General features: G+C 27.2%; 1 protein-coding gene across 1 annotated transcript in view; it reads right to left on the bottom strand.

Annotated features, from left to right (window-relative positions):
* The window catches only part of LOC100214623 (uncharacterized), an 86,032-nt gene that overhangs the window by 21,913 nt on the left and 41,622 nt on the right, over window positions 1-22,497 (bottom strand). The window contains exon 10 of the mRNA XM_065814924.1: window positions 9,152-9,258. Coding sequence (XP_065670996.1) covers window positions 9,152-9,258 — 107 coding nt within the window. The remainder of the gene's footprint in view (window positions 1-9,151; window positions 9,259-22,497) is intronic.

Genomic DNA, 22,497 nt, shown 5'->3' with positions numbered 1-22,497 from the left:
ATATATATATATATATATATATATATATATATATATATATATATATATATATATACAAATATAAGACATGTGCCAGAAAAATTATGTGCTGATATTTTAAAGTATATTTATTCAATTATAGCATTTCAATATTGAATGTTATATATATTTTAAAAGTACATATATTAATATTCTTAAATTTCACTTAAGTAGGTTCATGAAAATGCATGCACTTTGCATTTTACACTCAACATTAGTTTTTGCACAGTCTTTGGCTGGACTTCTTGGTAGGTCTTAATTCATTTAATTTTGAAGTCTTGGATGTTTTTAGCTTCTTTTATAGTGACATAATGCTAAATCAGGCCAAAATAACGGATTACTAGTATGAGATCTTATGGTAAAAGAGGCTTTTTGATGCATTCTTCTATATATATTTTAGTGTTAATTGTTCCCATAGTCACAAAATAAGAGTTTCTTTCATCACACTCACCAATTGCTTGCTAAACTAAGAATTTAGCAAATTTTTGCATTCTAATGCATTTATATTTGGAATTTAATTTCTTGCAATTAATAGCTGAATATTCTTGGTGTACTGCAAAAGATTAGAAATATGCAGCACAATAAGCTGCATCATCAGTAACAAGGTTTTTTTAGCACTTAACTTTTTATAGAAACTGTTTTTTATAGCTTTGAACAACAAACTGAAACAATTTCTCACTTTTCTTCATTTTTCTTTTTATAAGATTTATATCCACAATTTCTCTTCACTCTTTGTATAGCGGAAGCACTTGTCTTAATTTATTTGCTAAAGTTAGAACAGAAATCTCAGAATTTCTATCTAAGACATTTTTCACTTTTTCAACAAGTAAAAAATGAAAATCTCGCAGAACGAAAAACTTTTTTTCTTCCACTTTCTGATTTCCTTTTGACTGTAGCAGTGTTCTTAAATCGTTTAAAAATGCTTTGCATGTTTTCAAAGCAATATGCAACTTTTTAGAAATTGTTTTGTTGATAAACATGTATTTTCATTCAGAAAATGCAACATTTTTCTTGCATCTTATCAGGATTTGATGATATTTCAATTAAAACTAATTGTTATGATAAATGATTGTATTGTTTCAATTTTTAATGAAACTAATATAATGACATTTTAAAATAATTAGCTAATTAAAGTAATGCGATATATATATATATATATATATATATATATATATATATATATATATATATATATATATATATATATATATATATATATATATATATATATTAGGGTGGTGCTAAAAACAACTTATTTTAAAAATGTCAGCTGACAACCCCTAAATGTATTTTATATAATAAAACAATACTGGATTTAAAAATTTTTTGAATAAAAAATATTTTTACGGGTGCCACAAGGCCCTTATACATCAAACAGGTTCCTAATATTATAAAAAAAAGTTTTTCAAAAGTATGTCATGTTGGGTCTCAAAAGAATCAAAAATTTATAAAAAATTAAAAAATAAAAAATAATTTAAAAAAAAAATTGTTATTTTATAGTTTATTTCAAAAAAAATTAACTTTTAAAATAAAAAATAAAAAAGTTTATTTTTTTTAATTATAATTTCAAAAAAATCTTTAATAATATTTTTTTTATAAAATATTTTTTATTTTTTGTATTATTATAAAATTTTGCTTCTTTTGAGACCCAACATGATATACTTTTAAAAGACTTTTTTTTTTATAATATTAGGAACCTGTTTGATGTATAAGGGCCTTGTGGCACCCGTAAAAATTTTTTTTATTCAAAAATTTTTTAAATCCAGTATTATTTTATTATATAAAACACATTAAGGGGTTGTCAGCTGACATTTTTAAAATAAGTTGTTTTTACCACCACCCTAATATATATATATATATATATATATATATATATATATATATATATATATATATATATACATATATATATATATATATACATATATATATATATATATATATATATATATATATATATATATATATATATATATATATATATATATATATGTATATATATATATATATATATATATATATATATATATTCACACACACATATATATAATATATATAATTAATATATTTCTTTAAAAAGTAACAGGATGGTATGATGCCTCATTTTTATATCTTGCCTAATATAACTATGACTAGATGGGATGGAATTTTGAAATTACTGAAAAACCATCTTGACACTTTTTTGTCTTGGTGTTGATGCATATTTCCTATGATTAACAAAAACTTCAATAGTCATTTAACTTTAACTAACTTTTGTATTTCTCAATTTCTTAATCAGATAGTCAACTTTGTATTTCGTTATCCAGACAACCTGAATCACTTAGCTTTGCTCCTTTGTTCAGTTTCCTCCTTTTCTTTTAGGTGGTTTAAAACATGCTTTAATCTCCATATTTTATCTTGTACTTATTCTTCAGAGTCATTGCACTACAACCATAAAGTATATAATATAACTATATTATATAGATCTATAGCTGACTGAATTCTTTTGATAATTTAATTTGTGACTTTTTTCATCATATTTACATGAACAACAAGAACATAACAAGAACAACTGAGTTGTTTATAACAAAAAAAACTGAGTTGTTCATAACAAGAACAACTGAGTTTTTTATAACAAGAACAACTCAGTTGTTCATAACAAGAACAACTCAGTTGTTTATAACAAGAACAACTGAGTTGTTCATAACAAGAACAACTCAGTTGTTCTTGTTATGAACAACTCAGTTGTTCTTGTTATAAACAACTCAGTTGTTCATGTTATGAACAACTCAGTTGTTCTTGTTATGACCAACTCAGCTGTTCTTGTTATCAACAACTCAGCTGTTCTTGTTATCAACAACTCAAAAACAACTCTCTTGAGAACAAACTTCATTTTATTATTGCAAGAAATCAATGTAGGGGAGACAGGGGAGACTTTGGACACAGGGTGAGAATGGACTACCCTGTTAACATTATGACAATGTTGTCAATGGTCGATATATTGGTAGACATACACTCTTAGCTTTAAAATAGTTTGGTGACGGTTTCCTGCTAAGAAACAGATTTTAGAGTGAAAAAACGATTTTTTGGTTTTTTGATGTAAAATTTTCAATTCCAAGTGAATCATTCAGATCCTAGTTATGAACTCTGCGAGAGCTAATGCAATGTTTTTAGAACAAATGGTTATCTGTGGAAGTTTGGGAATGTAACCATTTGTAATCTGTAAATGAGTTAGTAATGATTTTTTCAACTCACCCTTTATGGTGTGAAATGAAAAAATTTTTCAGTTTTTCAGACATTTTGTCTAAAGTCTCCTCCCATGCTTTTTTAAGGATTGCTGAATAGGAATACCCATGGACAGTTAACAGTTGACAATGGACAGTTATTACAGTTTTTTGTAAATTTCTATTTGCATAATTATTAACAATTCCAAAAGAAAAATTCCTTAGTAGATTAATTCTGCAAGAAAAAATTCCTGAGCGAATGTAGATAAAAGCCATAGCGCTAAACTGAAGTATAGTAGTTACTTGAGTAAACAAAAAATTATGACAAAAAGTTATCACACCCTGATTAAATTGCATTTATTTCCCAAATTTGCAAAGTCAATCACGCTAGTCATCATTGACAACCACCACGCATGCGAGGTGACTTCGAACACTTGTCTAGCATATTTGAAATAGTTTTTAAACATTGAAAATCAAGAAATATAAAGAAAGTTAAAATGTTAAAACTTTAATCATCGTAGTTTGAGAAAAAAATACGCTACTTTGAAAAAAGGTGATTTTCACAGCAAATTTTCTTTTGAAATTTTAACTAAACTTCATATTTTATATCAGAGGTTTTAGAGACTTCTGGAAAATCTTCAATAGTGTCATTAAAAAAGGTTTAACTTTCCATCTCTTTTACATAGGTCTGATCTTGTTACATCTCCCAAGGATAAGGAGAACTATTTTCAAAGAACTTTTAACTTCTAATTTGACTCTTGAATCTAATGGCCGCACTCCTCCTGACATTCCAGAGAAACAGGTTAATCCATTGTTAGACATTCAAACCACTCTGGCTTCCATTGCTAAAATTACTTCTCTTCTAAACTCATCTACTGCTTGTGGTACAGACCTTGTGGAACATTCCTGTCATAGATTTAAAATAATCCAATACTCTTCATTACTCAAATCTTCAATATTCTCCTTCTTGTTTTCCTGCCTGCTGAAAAATAGAATCTGGTGGTTCCAATTTTTTTTTCCAATCAGTTTTTCCTCTATTATTAGCAAGGTCTTTAAGTCTTTAATTATATTATTTCTAATATCTCAACTTGAGTCAAATAATTTTTTCTTTGACAATCAATATGGATTTTGATATTCTCATTCTACAGCTGAACTTTTAACTGTTGTAACTGAAAAATTCTATCTTGCATTACATGAGGCAAGAGTTACTGCTCTTGACATAGACTATACTTTTCTTGATATAGATTTGCTCTTAACAAATCAAAGTCTTTCGAAAAAGTCTGTCATGTTGTTCTTCTTCATAAAGTTGTTTCATATAGCATATCTGGAAAGGTTTTTGAGATTATTAAATCATTTCTTTTTGACCGCAATATCAAAGTCATTATTAAAGACCAACACTCTTCATTTCCAGTAACTTCTAATGTACCTCAAGGTTCTATCCATTGTCCTGTTTTGTTTACAATCTTTATTAATAATCTTCTTGACAATCATGCATTTAAAATGACACAACTATGTACTCCTATCTTGACAAAAACTCATCCATTTTTAATTCTTACAATAGGCAGCTGATCTTGAATCTATTCCCTCCTATGTAACAGCATGGAGCTTGCAATGGTTTGTGAATTTTAACTCCAGCAAACCTCAGTTATTTACTGCAAACAACTACTTCACAATATTGTTAATATTCCTACATTGATGAATGACAATACTCTTACCGAGTCCTGTACTTAACATTTTCTGGAATTATCATTCACAACACACTCATGGTTCCATTTCAGAGTTAGCATCTGCTAAGGTTACTACACTTTATTGTGCTTCTTTTACTCCTAGTTCCATTCTCTACAAATCTCTCACTTTTCCCTGTAAAAAATACTGTTATATTAAGACAGGTTCTTCTAAAGATGCCCTTGACAAAGTCTAAATAAAATATTGAAAATAATAAAAAGTGTAGTTAGACCTGTTCTATTTGCTGTAGTTAGCTGTGGTTTTGCTGTAGTTTTGCTGCTCTATTTGCTGTATAAATGTAGTTAGACCTGCTCTATTTGCCTATTTTGAGCTACTATCCCATCTTTGCAAGGTTGCATCTTCTTCTCTTTTCTACAAATACTCTTATCATAGTCACTCCTCAAAGAAGCTATTATCTCTAGTTCCATCAACCAAAACTTATTCCCACTTGACTAATGATTCAGCAAAGTGGTATCCTTTTGATCTGTCTCTTAAAAGCTGTAAAAGCATTCATTTTCTTTCTTCGCACTTTCATTCATTCATCTTCTTTCATTCATCTTCTTTCTTTGCACTTTGTATATACTTTGTAACTCTCTTCTATAGACCATCCAACTATTCGAGCTTTTCAACTATTCGAATATCAAATAGAAGAATCTGAAAATATTTGAGTAATCGAATACTCGAATAATTTATCAAAAAGTTAAAAGACATATTAAAAAAATAAAAAATAATAATAATCTAATTAAAAAAGTGTTTTATATTTTATTTTGAACGATTTTATTATTTTACATATGTATTATTTTTTTTCTAAAAACATATATTTTAAAAATATAAGAGAATTGAATGTTTCGAAATTTAGACTTGTTCTTCTTTTCGTTTTAATTGCACCTGCTGTTGAGAATACTCTTTCAGAAGCTGTTGAGGTAGGGCGTATCGTTATTAAAGCGTTATACAAAACGTCCAGCGTTGTCGACCGTTTTTAAAAAAAATCCAATCGACGAAATTCTTTCTTCAATTCAATATATTTATCAATTTCGCTGCGATTGCTAACATGACAGTTTTTTGGTTCTGTAATAGAACTTATTGCATTTTGGAGTTCTTTTTGCAATCCGACTGCAACTGGTGATGTTAATTCTATTAAATCATCTGCATCAGATGAGGTAGAATCATTATTAATTTGCTCTTCTTCAAACATTTGTGGATATATTTGTTCCATAACTTTAACAGCGAATAATATTGCTGCATTTTTTGATGAATATTTAAAATGAGCGTTAGAACTTGGTATATTTCCACTCTGCAGATAAATGATCAATGTCATTAAAACTGGATCTCTTCTTTTATCCATCCATATTATGATCGCATGTATCAGTTTTTTTGCTACATTAGCTTGCATTGGTTGCAACTTTTCAAACAAAAATTTGTAAACTCCTTCAGCAGTTATGAGATTTGCATCATTTTTACTTAATTCAGTAACAGCAGTTTCAACTGGTGCCAGAACATCAACAAGGTTTTGTAGCGCAAAATTATCATTTTCTGGAATTGGATCAATATTCAATTCGACTAAGGATTTGTTAACACATTCTGATAGAATTAAAAATCGTCGAATCATTACACTTATAGAATTCCATCGTGTTTTTATGTCTAATTTTAACTTGAGTTTTTTCCCCATTTTTTGAGCTATATTTTGTTGCAAAATAGAAGCTTTGTAGCCGATTTTTTAAACATTCTTATAACACCTCTTAACCTGTTAATAATTTGATCAAAATCTAACGTCATATCATATTCATCTTCCTCAATAAACACCAAATTGTAATCAGAGCACTGATCTTCTGTGGAATCTTCTTCTACATCTTCATCAACAAAATCTTCGGTATCGTCAAACACTTCATTGCGAATAGAATTTTTTGGTATATAAAAATCCATCACAGCTAAATGAAGCGCGTGATTATGGTAAAGTTGATTTAAAACACCTAATATATTGCCATATTTTTTCATTACGGCTGCTGCATCGTTAGTAGATGCAATAACATCATTTTTTAAGAAAATCCCAAAGTCTGCTAACTTAGCTTCAACCAAATGTTTAATTGTTTCTGCATTTGCCTGCTTAACTATTTCCGTTAAATCCAGAACATAGCATTCAATTGTATTTGAGTCTATTCCAATCACATGAGCTTTTACATTTACATATCGTAAAATAGTACAATCTGTCCATTCATCCACAGTAATAGCAAATTTACGATTTGCTGTTTTTAATTTTTCAAATTTTTCCCACAGTTCAACACATTTTTCTTTATAAAAGCTATTGATGCATTTTGAAATAGTTGTCGGACTTTTCGGCATTTTATAACCTTTTTGTTGCACATAACCAGCTATAGCTTGGGATTTACTCATTGCTGTGATAGCCATTCCATCAAAACCTGCAACTTTTGACAATATTTCATTTAAAGATTAATTAGATGGTCAAATATTACTTATTTCAGTATTTTGTTTTTTCTTAGGAATATTATTTTCTCCATCATTGTCATTTGATACCGATTTAGATATCAATATGTTGTGTTGTAGCTTCAAATGAATAATCATAGCAGTAGTTGAACTTCTCCATCCTATGTTCGTGTTGCACCTACCACATTTGGTTTCACCAATATTTTTTTTTGTCTTTCTTAAAAAACTCCCATACCTTGGATTTTTTTGACATGGCTAAAAAAACCAGAGATGAATTATCTAAGAAAATCTAAAAAATTTTAACTTACCACTTCAAATTATGCAACCACAAATTGTATATTATATTATATTTATTTAATTGTATATTATATTTATTTATTCACAAAATAATAAAAATTATTATTATTAAGATTATTATTAAGATTTTTTTTTTATGGAACAAATATGTATTTATATTTTTAAGCAATCTAAATAAACGACTGTTTTCTAAAAGCAAACAAAAATAATGTCACACAAAATAAAAACCATACAAAAATGCAATTTAAGTTTTCCACTTCAAGGTTATATAAAAATTCTAAAAATTTTTTCCGTTTGCAAAAAGAGAAATATTTTTTTCGTTTGCAAAAAGAGAAATTAACAGTACTTTTTTAAAAGCTTACTCTGCCTTTACATTTTTGAAATTATTTGAATATTGGAGAAAATATTCGAATATCAAATAGTAAAAAAACACACAAATATATTCAAATATCAAGTATTCGAATACTCAAATTGGATGGTCTACTCTTCTACCTTTTTGTTTTCCAGACTTGAAGATCAAGATCAGTTCGAATTCATGAAGTGTAATCATCCAAGATTAATGATCATCCAACATTAAAATCAGTCAAAATTCATAAAATTGCAGTAAAGATATTGACAATATGGAGTTGTCTTCTTTTTATATTATTTATGCATTTACCTGGTATGAACTTTGCAGGTCCTGGTACTAATTTAGATGAACAATTAACTTCTACTGGTGCATATAAAGAATGGAGTAAACCTGTAGATAAATTTGATAATGCAGCTTACCATCATGATCTTGCTTATAAATACTTTGCAGATATAGTAAAAAGAAATGAAGCTGATAAAATTATGGTATAAAATACTTATTAATGGTGATAGATGTTTTTTCAAAGTATGGATGGATTGTTCCATTGAAGAGTAAAACTGGAGTTGATGTTGCTGATGCATTAAATAAAAACTTTAAAGAAAGAAGGTATAATAAAATATGGGTTGGTAAAGGCTCAAAATTTTAAAATAAGCATGTTTATTCTTTCCAGAATTTTTAGAGTCTTCCAGACTCAAAGAATTTTTTAAATCTTCTGTCAACTGATTTCTTTCTCTTGAACTTTAAAATTCTTTGTTTTCTAGTAACTCCTAATTTAGCCATGGTTACTCGTAGTTGAGAGTGAATTAGCTAAAAAATAAAAGGTGAGAGAGGGGGAAGGATTTTGACAGGTCATATACCTGATATATAAGCAAATTATAATAAACATATTATTTGCATCTTCTAACAAATAACAAATTTTTTTGGCAAGTTTTCCCCAAAAAGTTAGATGCTAAAAGACACTCTAAACATCAATTCATCCATTCAATTCATCAATTCATCCCTGTATTGTGTTCTTGTTATGTTTTGTATATTGCATTAGTGATAAATCTTTATTTTAAAACAAGTAAATATAATATCAAATAATAATAAAAATAAAAAAATGCTGATATTAATTTACCAAATTCTAAGGACGTTGCTAAAAATACAGGATAAATTTCCCCAACTCCAATACCAACAATTCCAAACACTCCGTAAAGTATGACACATAAAAAACTTTCTTTTGATCTAAATATTATAAAGAATAATTTTATTGTAATTGTTATCATGTTATATTAGAATTAATGAACCAAATCTTGTGCTATTTGTTGGTGAAGCGCTTGTTGAGAAATGATGGTGTCAATCAAATAAGGAAGTTCAATATAAAATCTGCTTTGCGAAATAATTCATAAAACATGATACCAGTAACAATAAAAATATTTTAAAAGCATAACTGACATAAGCAAAACTCTCTGGAATATTTGGAATTGGTAAGTTCTAATACTTAATAATTAATATAATCATAACATTTCACTTACGCATTTAAAGTTTTACACAAATTACAAGGTTTTTAATATAGTTTGAATAACATCATCTTTTTTAATGATTTGTAATATCAAAAATATCATCAATATCATTAATAATTGTTATTGTTAATTGTTATTATTAAACTTAAAACTTTATATCAACTAATATTAGTAATGTTTCTTCATTTAAAAATTAAGTATTTAGTTAATTTTGAAATAAAAATAAAATCATGAAAATAAATTGTCATGATAACAAGTATGGTAACGATTACTGTTGGTTAACTTGTAAATTTTGTATATTTGTTGGTTACTTGTATTTACTCAAGCTAGGAAAAATGATGGTTAATAGGGTTTGTAAATTTACTTTTTCATTTACCAGTAATTTGATAAATAAAAATTTCAATACCAGTATGCCGTACATTATTGGTAAATTTTTGAATATAAATAAAATAATACAGATTTAGTGATGCAGTACCAATTTTATTAAATTATCCATCCATTAAAGTATTCATCTTCTCGCCAGCATATAATCTCTCTCTATAATATAAATATAATTTCTAAAACATAATGTACTCTTTTTAACATATAAACGCATATAATGCCTTAAAATGTTTTATTAATGCTGATAACAATAAATTAATACCATCAACCAAAAAACAAATACTAAAAAAATTTCTTTACTTTATCTAACCTTCAATAAAAGTATTTAATGTCAAAAACAAAACAGTATTCAACCTACTTGTAACAACCTACAAAATCATTTAATTTTTGCTCCTCACACAAAGACAACAATGCAATGCAACCCACTGCTGAACTTTCAGCAAACTTGTCTAATAATTTATTAAAAATAATTTTTAATTAAATTGTTTCATATTCACTTTAGCCAACACCCAATTTGAGTATTTCATGCTGACCTTACTCAAAAACTCAATTAAAGTATTTTATTCCCACCCTATTCATGTTTTAATGACGACATTTAAAATATACTTTATTTAAAACTCAAAAACTAAAACTTATAAAATGAAGTTTGACTTGAAACCAATAAAAAGGAAAAAAAGCTTCCATACCAGCTTGGATCCACAAGCTAACATAGCAAATAGCAGAGAGACAAAAGATATCAATTTAAGGACCATCACAAATAAAATCTTTGAAGAATATCATTTAGCTTTATGGTAGTAGTAAGTAATATGATGATAGAGTAAGTCTAAAAAAGAAATAAGAGATAAAAGATTTAAAAGGAATCATAGGATGGCCTGAACCACCTAAATGAGAACAAGGACAAGCTGAACAAAAGCTAGGGTCAGAGACTAAATAAAAACAAAGGAGTGAAGTTAAGTAGTTAAGATTGTCTGGATATCAAGTAATGTGATAGTATGTACTGGAATTACATGTTACCAGTAGCACGTTGATTAAGATCCTTGGTATAACTTTGATCCTGACCAGATATGTAAGTAAAAAAAGTTACAATAATTCTGTATCAACTCAATAATTCAAGTAACTCTGTATCAAATATGAAAAAAATTTTAAAAATCATTTGTTTAAAACTGTAAGAAATTGTTACGTTAAAATTTTGTTCAGAAACATTCTGTAAATGATTATTTATCAATCACATTTTTGATTCTGAAAAATGAAAAATACTGCCTTGTCGGACTGCCTGTTCTAGACAAAGAGTAGAAGAAATAAACTCGGACTTAAATATAAAAATAAAAAGTAATCATATTATTGTATATAAATACAATTTTATAGTTTTTAACATCAAAAATATTTGTGTTACTTTCATTATAATTACTAACGATTGAATTTTATACATCACACTTTTCCTACAATAAAATTTATAGATAACAAAAAATCATACAAATCAAAAAAGTATGTATGGAAAACTGGCATTTTTGGTAGTAGTAGAAAATGCTGATTCTGGGCCAAAATTTATTTCAACCATAATTTCAAATCATATTTCAGCTATGATCCTAACCATAATTTCTGAGCCAAAATAAAAAATAAAATAATGGTAGTATAACAACCATAATTTATATATAAATTATAGTTACATCACAACCATAATTTCTGAGCCAAAAAATATAAAAATAAAATAATGGTAGTATAACAACCATAAACTCTTAGTTAAATTATGGTTACATCATAAACCTAATTTCTGAGCCAAATAAAAATCAGAACAATTTTTACATCAGAACAATTTTTAAGCATAATAGTAAAATTGTCCTTTTAAAACATAAAAACTTCCAGATTGTCCAATTTGTTCATCCCCAGAGTTTAATGTAACCACTAATCTTCTTCCATTATTTTTTACAGACTTATCAATTCTTTATTGTCAACCCATGAGTTAAATGTATCAGGGTACCCATACCACTTTACTAATGATTTGTTTTTGAGTTTACGAACAACTTTTTCAATCTTAAATATTTTTTGATTAGTTTTTTGCAGTTCTTGTTCATAAAAAGTACCTTGTATTTCTTCACCATTATCGTTAGTTATTTTATACATTGGTGGATCTGTGAACTGAATCTGTGACACAATAAAAACCTCTTCAGTCTGTCTTGGTGTGTATCCTTATTCAAAAGTTACCTTCTTTTTAGTTATCCTAACTCTATCACTAATTGAAAACTTTGATTTAACGGGCTCTGATCGTTTCTTTTCATTTAGATTAAACCAAACAACACTCTCATTCTTTATATCGCTAGCTGCAACTGGTATCATTTTATTTGAAGAATGCCTTGTGTTGTTGTATTTATTTACTATTTCATCTAAAACGTCGATATATTTTCTAGTAGAATTAGCTTAAAAGTACTTAAACATTTTCTCTTTCATTGTTCTTTTCCAATGTTCAACTACACAACTTTTTTCTTCATTTTCAGTTGAATATAATTGAACACCCAGCGCTTTAACATGCTTATTTTAAAATTCTGAGCCTTTATCAACCCATATTTTACTATACCTTCTTTCTTTAAAGATTTTATTTAATGCATCAGCAACATCAACTCCAGTTTTACTCTTCAATGGAACAATCCATCCATACTTTGAAAAAACATCTATCACCATTAATAAGTATTTTATACCATAATTTTATCAGCTTCATTTCTTTTTACTATATCTGCAAAGTATTTATAAGCAAGATCACGATGGTAAGCTGCATTATCAACTTTATCTACAGGTTTACTCCATTCTTTATATGCACCAGTAAAAGTTAATCGTTCATCTAAATTAGTACCAGGACCTGCAAAGTTTATACCAAGTAAATGCATTTCACCTGGGAACTTTGATTATAGTAGTTTTATTTTACTTGTTGCTGAATTAATTGAACTAAATCACCTCCTGTTTTTGCTGATACGAATTTAGTTTTTGTTTTTCCACAAATAGCGCAAGTTCCACGTTGCATATTTCTTTTGTTTTTGCTTACAACATTTTGTAAGTTTAGTGTATTTGTTTTGTTTTTGCATTTAACACAGTACATTTTTTTTATATAGAGGAAATAAAAAAAAGGACATTATAGATTTATCATGAAATGTAAATAACAATAAGAGAAATAATAATAAGTTGTTACCTAAAAGTATAAGAGGAATTATTGTTGGAAAATCAGGTTGCGGAAAAACTACTTTATTATTGAATTTACTTTTAAGACCTGTTTGGTTAGACTATAATAAGTTACAAGTTTTTGAAAATTATTATAGTCTAACCAACCAAGACTATAATAATTTACAAGATTATTTTATGTTACCTAGGCAAACTATACGAGAGAATACAAATTTTATTTGCTTATTTCCACAAGATTTAAAGAATTTAAATTATATTTATAAAGATCATGTTTCAAGTGATATGACAAAAGACGAGTTTATAAGATTTTGTAAGAATGCCTGGAATATAGAAGTGGATTAGATAATTTTTATATACCAACTTGTGAATTTAAAAAAATATATAAATTTTTTTTTTCTTGTATATAAAAAAACAAAATGTCTTTCTATATATTATCAAGTGGAAAATGCAATAATACAAAAACTAAGTTTGCTCCTATTATTCAACTTAGACAAGATAAAGAATATGAAATGGCTCAAGTTAGTTTAGAGACATATTAGAGTTTTACTAATATTGATTCTTCAAACAACAATTTTAGATATAGCACAGATAATGGAGCAACTTGGCATAATATAAATATTCCAGAAGGATGTTATGACATTACTGATATAAATGGATATATTCAATTGATAATGTCAGAAAATGACCATATTAGCGCAGGAGTTGCAGGTATTAAACTTGAAGGAAATAATAATACTTTAAGATCAGTTTTAAATACTGCATCTGGTTATAAAGTTGATTTTACAACTTCAAATTCAGTAAGAACTGTTTTTGGTTTTAACAGTGGAGTATATTATTCAGGTTACCAACCAACTGATATAGTAAACGTAATAAGTATTAATAGTATATGTGTTGCAAGTGATATAATAGAATCATCATATGTAAATGGAGGAACAGAAAACATTATATATTCTTTTTTCCCAACTGTAAGTCCTGGATTTAAAGTTGTTCAAGAGCCGTTAAACTTAATTTACTTACCAGTAACACTAAAAACAATTTCAAAAATGGATACTAAACTGCTTGATCAAAATGAGGAAAAAAATTGACTATTAGATTTCATATAAGAGAAAAAAAATAATTTTTATAATATAAAATGAGTAAATATACTAATATTAAAGAAAATGTTTCGCAGGGGCAATTAGAAAAACTTAAAAAAGCAATTGAAGATGGTTATGGAGCTAGTATTAAATTATCACATTCAGATCTTAATGGTGAACAAGTACCAACTGTAACAAATACACATATGAATAGAATTACAAGAGCATTTGAAAAAGGTACTGGTGTAATAATTAATTTAAGTAAAGCACAACTAGCTCACAATTCTCAAATAGAGGGAGGATCTATTGGAGCACTTTTACCTTTACTTGGTACACCTGGAAGATTTTTATTATCAAGCGTTGCTCTGGCACTTGCAACAGGACTATTAACAGGAGCAAGTTCAGTAGCTGGATCAGCTATGGTTGATAAAATTTCTGGAAGGGGTATTGTGTACTTAAAAAAGAATGGACAAAGAGTTAAAATGACAACTGCAGGATCTGGTTTATATTTGAGACCATGGAGTAAAAGAAGTTCTGTAGGTGATGGAATGTACTTACCTAGTGGGAATGGATATATATCAGCAGGCTCTGATTTATTATTAGGACCAAATTCACCATTTGTTAATATTCCAATTTTGAATATGATTCTCTGATTTTTTTTGAAAATCTTTTTCACATATATAAAAAAAAAAATGTCAAGAAATAATCTGCCAATGCATAAATTTATAAACAAATATAAAAGAGTTGAACTTCCTCAAATACTTTTTAAGCAACACAAAGATTCAGAACACCCTTCAGTATTAATAAATGAGAATAGATATGAAATATTTGCAAAACATGACATTACAATAAAATCTTTATCACATCAAAATATTCTTTTAACGTTTGGTGTAGCAATTAATGAAGGTGTTGCGTTAGTTTCACTAAAACAAAAACTTAAATTAAAAACGTTAAGTTTACAAGATTCTGTAAAATCAGAGTCTGTTGCTGATATTGTAGTAAATGTTGTTAATAATTCTGTTTTTGATGTATTAATTAAAAAAGGAGCTTATGTTTTATTAATTTATTGTAAATAGTTTTTGAAAATACTTTTTTTTCCTTTATTAAAAAAGGAATATAATTATAATAAATATACCCAATTCTTTCAGATGCACCTGATGAAAATTAGTCACCTGTTGAAACCAAGCTCAGGTTTTTTGACAACAACAATTGCAGCACCATAGTTATTGTATCAGAGGGTATAGCATTTGGAGCAGGTGTGTTATCAATAATAGGTCAACAAATCAATAAAAAATTAGATTTAAAAGCAGAAAAGCATGAAAAGATTAAGATACTTGCTGATTCAAAACTAAATACAATAAGTGATTATATTTCTAAAGCTTTAGTAGATGGACATATAAATGACAATGAATATGAATTAATACTTGGTGAATTTGAAAAATTTCAAGTAATGCTTGAACAAATTAGAACAAAAATAAAAACTGAAATTGATGAACAAACTAAGGAATCATTAATTAAACAAGGAGATGAGGCAATTAATATACTCCAAAGAAGATTTAGTAAAAATGTAAACGTAAAAACACAAAATAATTTATTAAAATGAATTGTAAAAAGAAAAAACGTAAAACATAAAACACAATATAAATCGTTATGTTGTGTTTTTTTATTTATAGCAAATAAAATGTCATTTCTAAAAATTGAAGATCCTGAAAAAAGAGATCAAATTACTAAAGAATTCATAGATAGTAAAAAAATAATACATCAGAATAATTCATTTGAAAAGATGGGTGAAGCTAATTTACAGTTAAACTTGACAAAATTGACATGCCATTAGTTGGATTAAAAGCTGGATTAAAAGGAAACATATCTAAATTGCACAATCTAATAATTTTGCATTCACTTTTTCAAATGTTTATCCTGAAATAATGGATGAGCATGCATATAAAGAACTAATGCCTTCTTACGAAGAAACTAAGACCTTGAGGCTCGGAAAAATTGCAACAGATTATCTAAGAATGTATACTAATAGTAAAAAGTTTACAGATACAACATTTGGAATACATTCTAAAGATGACAAGTTATACATTGGAAAAAAATCAACATTTATCAATGATGATGATATAACTATTGATAGTAAAACATATAATGATACTCCTGGTCTTTGGAAGTTGATAACAAAGTTTAATCCTGATAAGAACTTATATACTGAAGATGATTTTAAAAATTATAAAAATATATTAATACAACCAGATGCAATTACTACTGAAAACCCATATAAACCTAGGTCATTGAGTAAAAAATACAGAGAAATAATAGCTCCAATTTGGAGAGATATAAAGAAAAATGAGAAGCGTGAATCAAAAGGAACAGGATTACAAGCTATAATTCTTCCTATAGTTATATTGTATATATATAAAAAAAAAAGGCAACTTCTGAAGTATTAAATTTTACAGAAATCCCAACTGTTGATGAAGTAATTGAAAGATTTGAATTCCATGAATATGAGCCAGTGGCTCATACAAATCTAAATAGTTTTGGAGAAATAAGAATCAATGAAGAGCAACAAGATTTGTTCACACTTCCATCTGAGGCTTTTCTATTATTTGAAGGAAGACTTCTTAAAGCTGATGGAACAGCTTATGCAAATGCCGATGCAGTGTCACTTACAATTATGCATTATTTTTTTTATTATGCATTTATTTAGTCAAACAACATACCAATTATCAAACCAACAAGTAGAAGATGTTTATCATCCAGGACAAGCAACTACAATGTTAGAAAGCTTAAATACCCAAACGGCTTTCAATTAGCACAAGGATTAAATCAATTGTGGTATAAAGATTCTGCAGCAATAGCAGTACTTGCTAATAACACAGGGTTTGCAGTAAGACAAGCATACATAATTCAGAAACCAATTACAAAGGAAACATTTTCATTTGGCATACCTATAAGGCACATTTTTGGATTCTGTGATGATTACAACAAAGTTATTTATGGATTTAAACATACACTAACTCTAGTAAGAAAAAGTGATGATGATGCAATTTTTAGACTTGCTGCTGCAGCTGCAGGAAAAGTTAATCTTGATAAAATATCATTGTTCATACCACATATGATCCCATCAGATGTAGAAAGGATTAATCTTTATAAAACTAATGAATCAAAAGCGATAATTCCAGTAACTTTTCGCACACGGCAGTGTGATACTATATCTGTTCCACAATCTACTACATTTTCATGGAGACTGAGCGTAAAGACATCTCCTGAAAAACCAAGATACATCTTTGTTGAATTTCAAACAAATAGAGATAGAAACCAAGAACTTATTCCTTCAATATTCGATCATTGTGACTTGAAAAATATGTACATGATGCTTAATCAGGAAAGATATCCTGCTGTTTATTATAATTTATTATTCTCAAATCAGCAATTTTCAAGAGCTAATAGAGATGCATCTGTGTTTAGTGAAAAATTTTATGGAATGAATGAATTGATCACAAATAGTGATATAACTCTTTCTGACTATAAAGATTTATACCCACTTTTGGTTTTTGATGTTAGTAAACAATCAGAAAGATTAAAATCATCAGTAGTAGATGTACAAATTAAAGCAACATATATTGTGGCTGTTCCAGCAAATACTGAAGCATTTGCTGTTATAATATCTTATAAATTGTTACAATTTCAATCAGACGGAAATAAAATGAGTATTGTAAATTAATTTTTTTGAAAATTAGTTAAATTTTTTTTCTTTATATAATAAAATGAATATTAAATATACAAAGAAAAATTTTAAAAATCTATTAGAAGAAAATAACATTTCAAAAACATCTGACAATCTCACTACATTGCTAATGATTGCTATCGATAATGGTTTATTTAATAAAGAATCTATTATGACTGAAGTTAAAGAAGTAAATGAGAAAAGACCAGTTGGTAGACCTAGAATACATCCAGTAAAAGAAACAAATGTGAAGAATCCAGTTGGGAGACCTAGAAAAAATTGTGAAACAGATGAAATAGAACCAGAAAAAATTACAGATCCAAAATATGAAAGATTAAAATCAATTAAAAATAAACCAGTGTCTATTAAATTAACTAACATGGAAACAGGAGAAATTACAATATATCCATCATTATATAGCGCTATGCGTGGAACTAAGCATGGATGGAGATATTTTGAATTACATGATGGAAAGATTGATAATGGTGTTAAAATTGAGATAATTAATTCTGAAAAAAATAACAAATGAAAAAATAACAGCCGCAGAGATGCAATTAAAATACTAAATGAAAATAGAAAACCAAAGGTTTATATAGTTTTATCTTGTGAAATGGAGTGTAGTGGTATTAATACAGGAGAAACTAAAATCACAACTGCTCCATTTGCAACAAAGAATCAAGTTGTATTAGAATCAAAAGATTTGAATGAATTATATGAAATATCAAAGCTGAGAATTCTAGAAAACTTATCATCATTTCAACAGTTAGGGTCAGGTTGGAGGTTTGATACTATTAAAAAGATGGATATAAACATTATTGAGTATAATCCTATTAAAGCTGAATCATACATTCTACTTGATAAAAATTTAGCAACTAAAAAGGCAATAATTTTTAAGTGTTTTAAGTGTGTATTGCAAGAGCATTAAATCCAACAGATAATCATCCTGAAAGAGTCGATAAGGAGCTAAAAATCAAGCTGAAAAAATAAATTGGGAAAAAATAGAATTTTCAGTATCATTAAACCAAATTACACAATTTGAGAAAGATAATACAGATATCAGTGTCAATGTATTTGGATATGAAAATTCATCAGTTCATATTTTGAGTGTGTCGAAAAATAGTGTAAACATTTAATAAATTTACTATTAATCTCAAATGGTGTTACTAATCATTATTGTTTAATAAAAAGTTTAAGCAGATTACTTTCTTCACAAACATCAAAGAGAAAACATAATATATATGAGATTATACATATCTATGAGAGTACCATTAGTAGTATATGCCAACTTTGAAAGTTTTATCAGAACAACTAACACTTGTACACCAAATCCAAATGATTCCTATAATAAGCAATATCAAAGACATATTCCAAGTTCATTCTGTTATTATATTAAATGTTTTGACAAAAGTATTTATCAAAGCAGTCCAGTCACATTTACTGCAAGTAATGAAACGGATGATGTTGCACAAATGTTTATTGACAGCTAAGAAAAAGATATTAAGAAAATTTTTGACACGATTAATTTTTAAAAAAGATGATAGATACTCATGAAATCAATGATGATTTTAATGCTGCAATATCATGTCACATTTGTGGAGAAGATCTTGAAAAAGATAAAGTACAAGACCACTGCCATATTACTGGAAAATATAGAGGTGCTGCTCATCAAAATTGTAATTCAAATTATAAAATTTCAAAATTCTTTCCAGTTATATTTTACAATTTATTTGGTTATAATTGTCACTTGTTTATAAAGAAATTATCAGGAAGAAAGTTGAGTTGTATACCAAACAATGAAGAAAAGTATATTAGCTTTTCTAGAGAAATTAAAGTTGGTGAGCTTTTTAATAGAGATGGTAAGAAAGTTGAAATTTATAGATAGTTATAGATTTATGCCTTTTAATTTAGATAGTTTATCAAAGAGTTTAACAAAAGATCAATGTTGGGACACCGGAAAATTATGTTCAGGTAAAAAATTAGATTTGTTACTAAGAAAAGGTGTGTACCCATATGATCGGGTTGATTCTATTAATAAATTGCCTGAAACACAATTACCACCAAAAGAATCGTTCTTTTCAAAATTAAATGATGAAGGTATAAGTGATGATGATTACTCACATGCACAAAATGTATAAAACGAGTTTAATTGTAAAACATTTAGAGATTACCATGATTTGTACAACGCTTCAGATGTGGTGTTATTAACTGATATATTTGAAAATTTTAGAGATGTTTGCATTAATTGTTATAAATTAGATCCTGCTTGGTATTATACATCACTAGGATTAGCTTGGGATGCAGCATTAAAGAAAAAAAAAATAAAACTAGAATTGCTGAGTGATTATGATATGATATTGATAATAAAGCAAGGAATAAGAGGTGAAATTAGTATGATATCTAATAGATTAGAAGCTTCTAATAATAAATACATGGGTGATGTGTATGACCAAAGCAAACAATCAACATATATACAGTATCTAGATGCTAATAAATTATATGGGTGGGCAATGAGTAAGCCACTTCCTACACATGGTTTTAAATGGACGGATGAAAACAAGTTGACAAACTGGAAATCAATTTCCTGTATACTAGAAGTTGATTTAGATTACCCTGAAAATCTATATGATGATCATAATGATTATCCACTTGCACCCGGAAGAATAACCATTAATAAAGTTGAAAAATTAGTACCTAACTTGAATAATAAGAAAAAATTATATACTTCATTATGAAAATCTTAAATTGTATGAAAGATTAAGATTAAAGATTACAAAAATTCATAGAGGTATCTAAGAACAAAAGCAACTAATGATTTTAAAAAACACTTTTTTAAACTAATGAATAATTCAGTAATTGGAAAAACAATGGAGAATATTGAAAACAGAGTTGATATTAGATTAGTAACAAACAGATGAAGCTGTTAAATTAGCATCTGAACCAAACTATGAAAGTAGAACAATATTTGATGAAAACTTAATAGCAATAAATATGAAAATAACAAAATTACTTTATAACAAACCATTTTACTTAGGTATGTGTATATTAGATTTAAGTAAAACACTAATGTAAGAATTTCACTATGATTACATAAAAAATAAATATTCTGATCAAGCAAAACTATTACTCATAGATACAGATTCTTTAGCATATGAAATAAAAACAGAAGACTTTTATGCAGATATTTCTAATGAATGTTAAAAGCATATTTGATAAAAGTAAATTTGACCTAAAGCACCCATACATACCCAGCAATTAATAATGTAGGTTTTAAAGTTGGTGATAACAAGAAAGTAATAGGAATCTTTAAAGATGAATCAGCAGGAGCACAAATTGAAGAATTTATAGGACTCAGATCAAAGTTGTATTCTTACAAAGTACACAGAAAAGATAGCAAAAAATGTAAAGGGGTAAACAAAAATGTTGTTAAAAAATATATAACACATGAAGATTACAAATGTTTATTAAGTAGGAATCATATGGAATATGATTCCTACTTAATAAACATTTGTAATCTTCATGTGTTTACAAATCTTCATTTGTAATCTTCATGTGTGAGGAATCATATTAGGAAAATGATTGTAATAAGATCCCATTTACATGAAATTTACACAGAAGAAATCAATAAAATAGCATTAAGGGCAGAAGACAATAAAAGAGTTATTTTAGAAGATGGCATACACACATTAGCATATGGACACTACAAACTAAAAGAAGAAAAAAATAATAATTTATAGGTTGAAGAGGATAAAGAGGTCAATAAAGAGACCAAAGATTTATTTTAGAAGAAGACATATACACATTAGCATATTGACACTACAAACTAAAAGAAGAAAAAACAATAATTTATAAGTAAAAATGGAAAAGATTAATAACAATTATCATAAACTTATCAATGTTAAAGGAATAATTTTACCAAATGAGCCACTAACAAATTTTCAGTTAATTAAAGCAGCAAAAAAACTAATTAATTCATCTCTTACAAATACACCTTTAAAATAAAATATTTTAAAGGTGTATTTGTAAGAGATGAATTACCTAAAAATACACAAAAAAAAAGAATGTGGAATATTAAATACAGGAGATTCAAGTATGCAGGGATTTCATTTCAAGTTTTGACTCTTATGCTCAACCAACACCAGTTGAAATTGTTAATTATTTAAAAAGTCCAGTTTATTATAATAATGAAAGAGTTTGGAAATACCTCATTCTGTGGACACTTGTGTCTATATGCTTTAAAAAAACTAGATGAAGGATGTGATTTTAAGAATATTATTAATAATCTATGGTAATTTAAAAAAAAATTTTTTTATATACATAAAAATGACTGTTGATAAATTCGAACGCAATAATATTTCAACTAGAAATAAAGTAGCAAATGGTTTAACAACATCTCAAGCTTGTTTATTAGGAGATTATACATATATTCCAATAGTAATTTTTCCTGTAATTGCTAACCATAATCATCTGAGAATACCAGGACCAGTAGATTGATTAAAAATTGCTGTTTTCTGTACCTAAAATAATGCAACTAGTAATATTAACATGAATTCAAATAAATTGATAAATGTAGCAAAACCTAGATGTAGCAAAAAATTTTGTTGATAAAATATCT

Source organism: Hydra vulgaris, chromosome 13 (genome assembly GCF_038396675.1).
Source record: "Hydra vulgaris chromosome 13, alternate assembly HydraT2T_AEP".
NCBI classification, from domain to species: domain Eukaryota; kingdom Metazoa; phylum Cnidaria; class Hydrozoa; order Anthoathecata; family Hydridae; genus Hydra; species Hydra vulgaris.
This window is presented reverse-complemented; position numbering and strand designations above follow the sequence as displayed.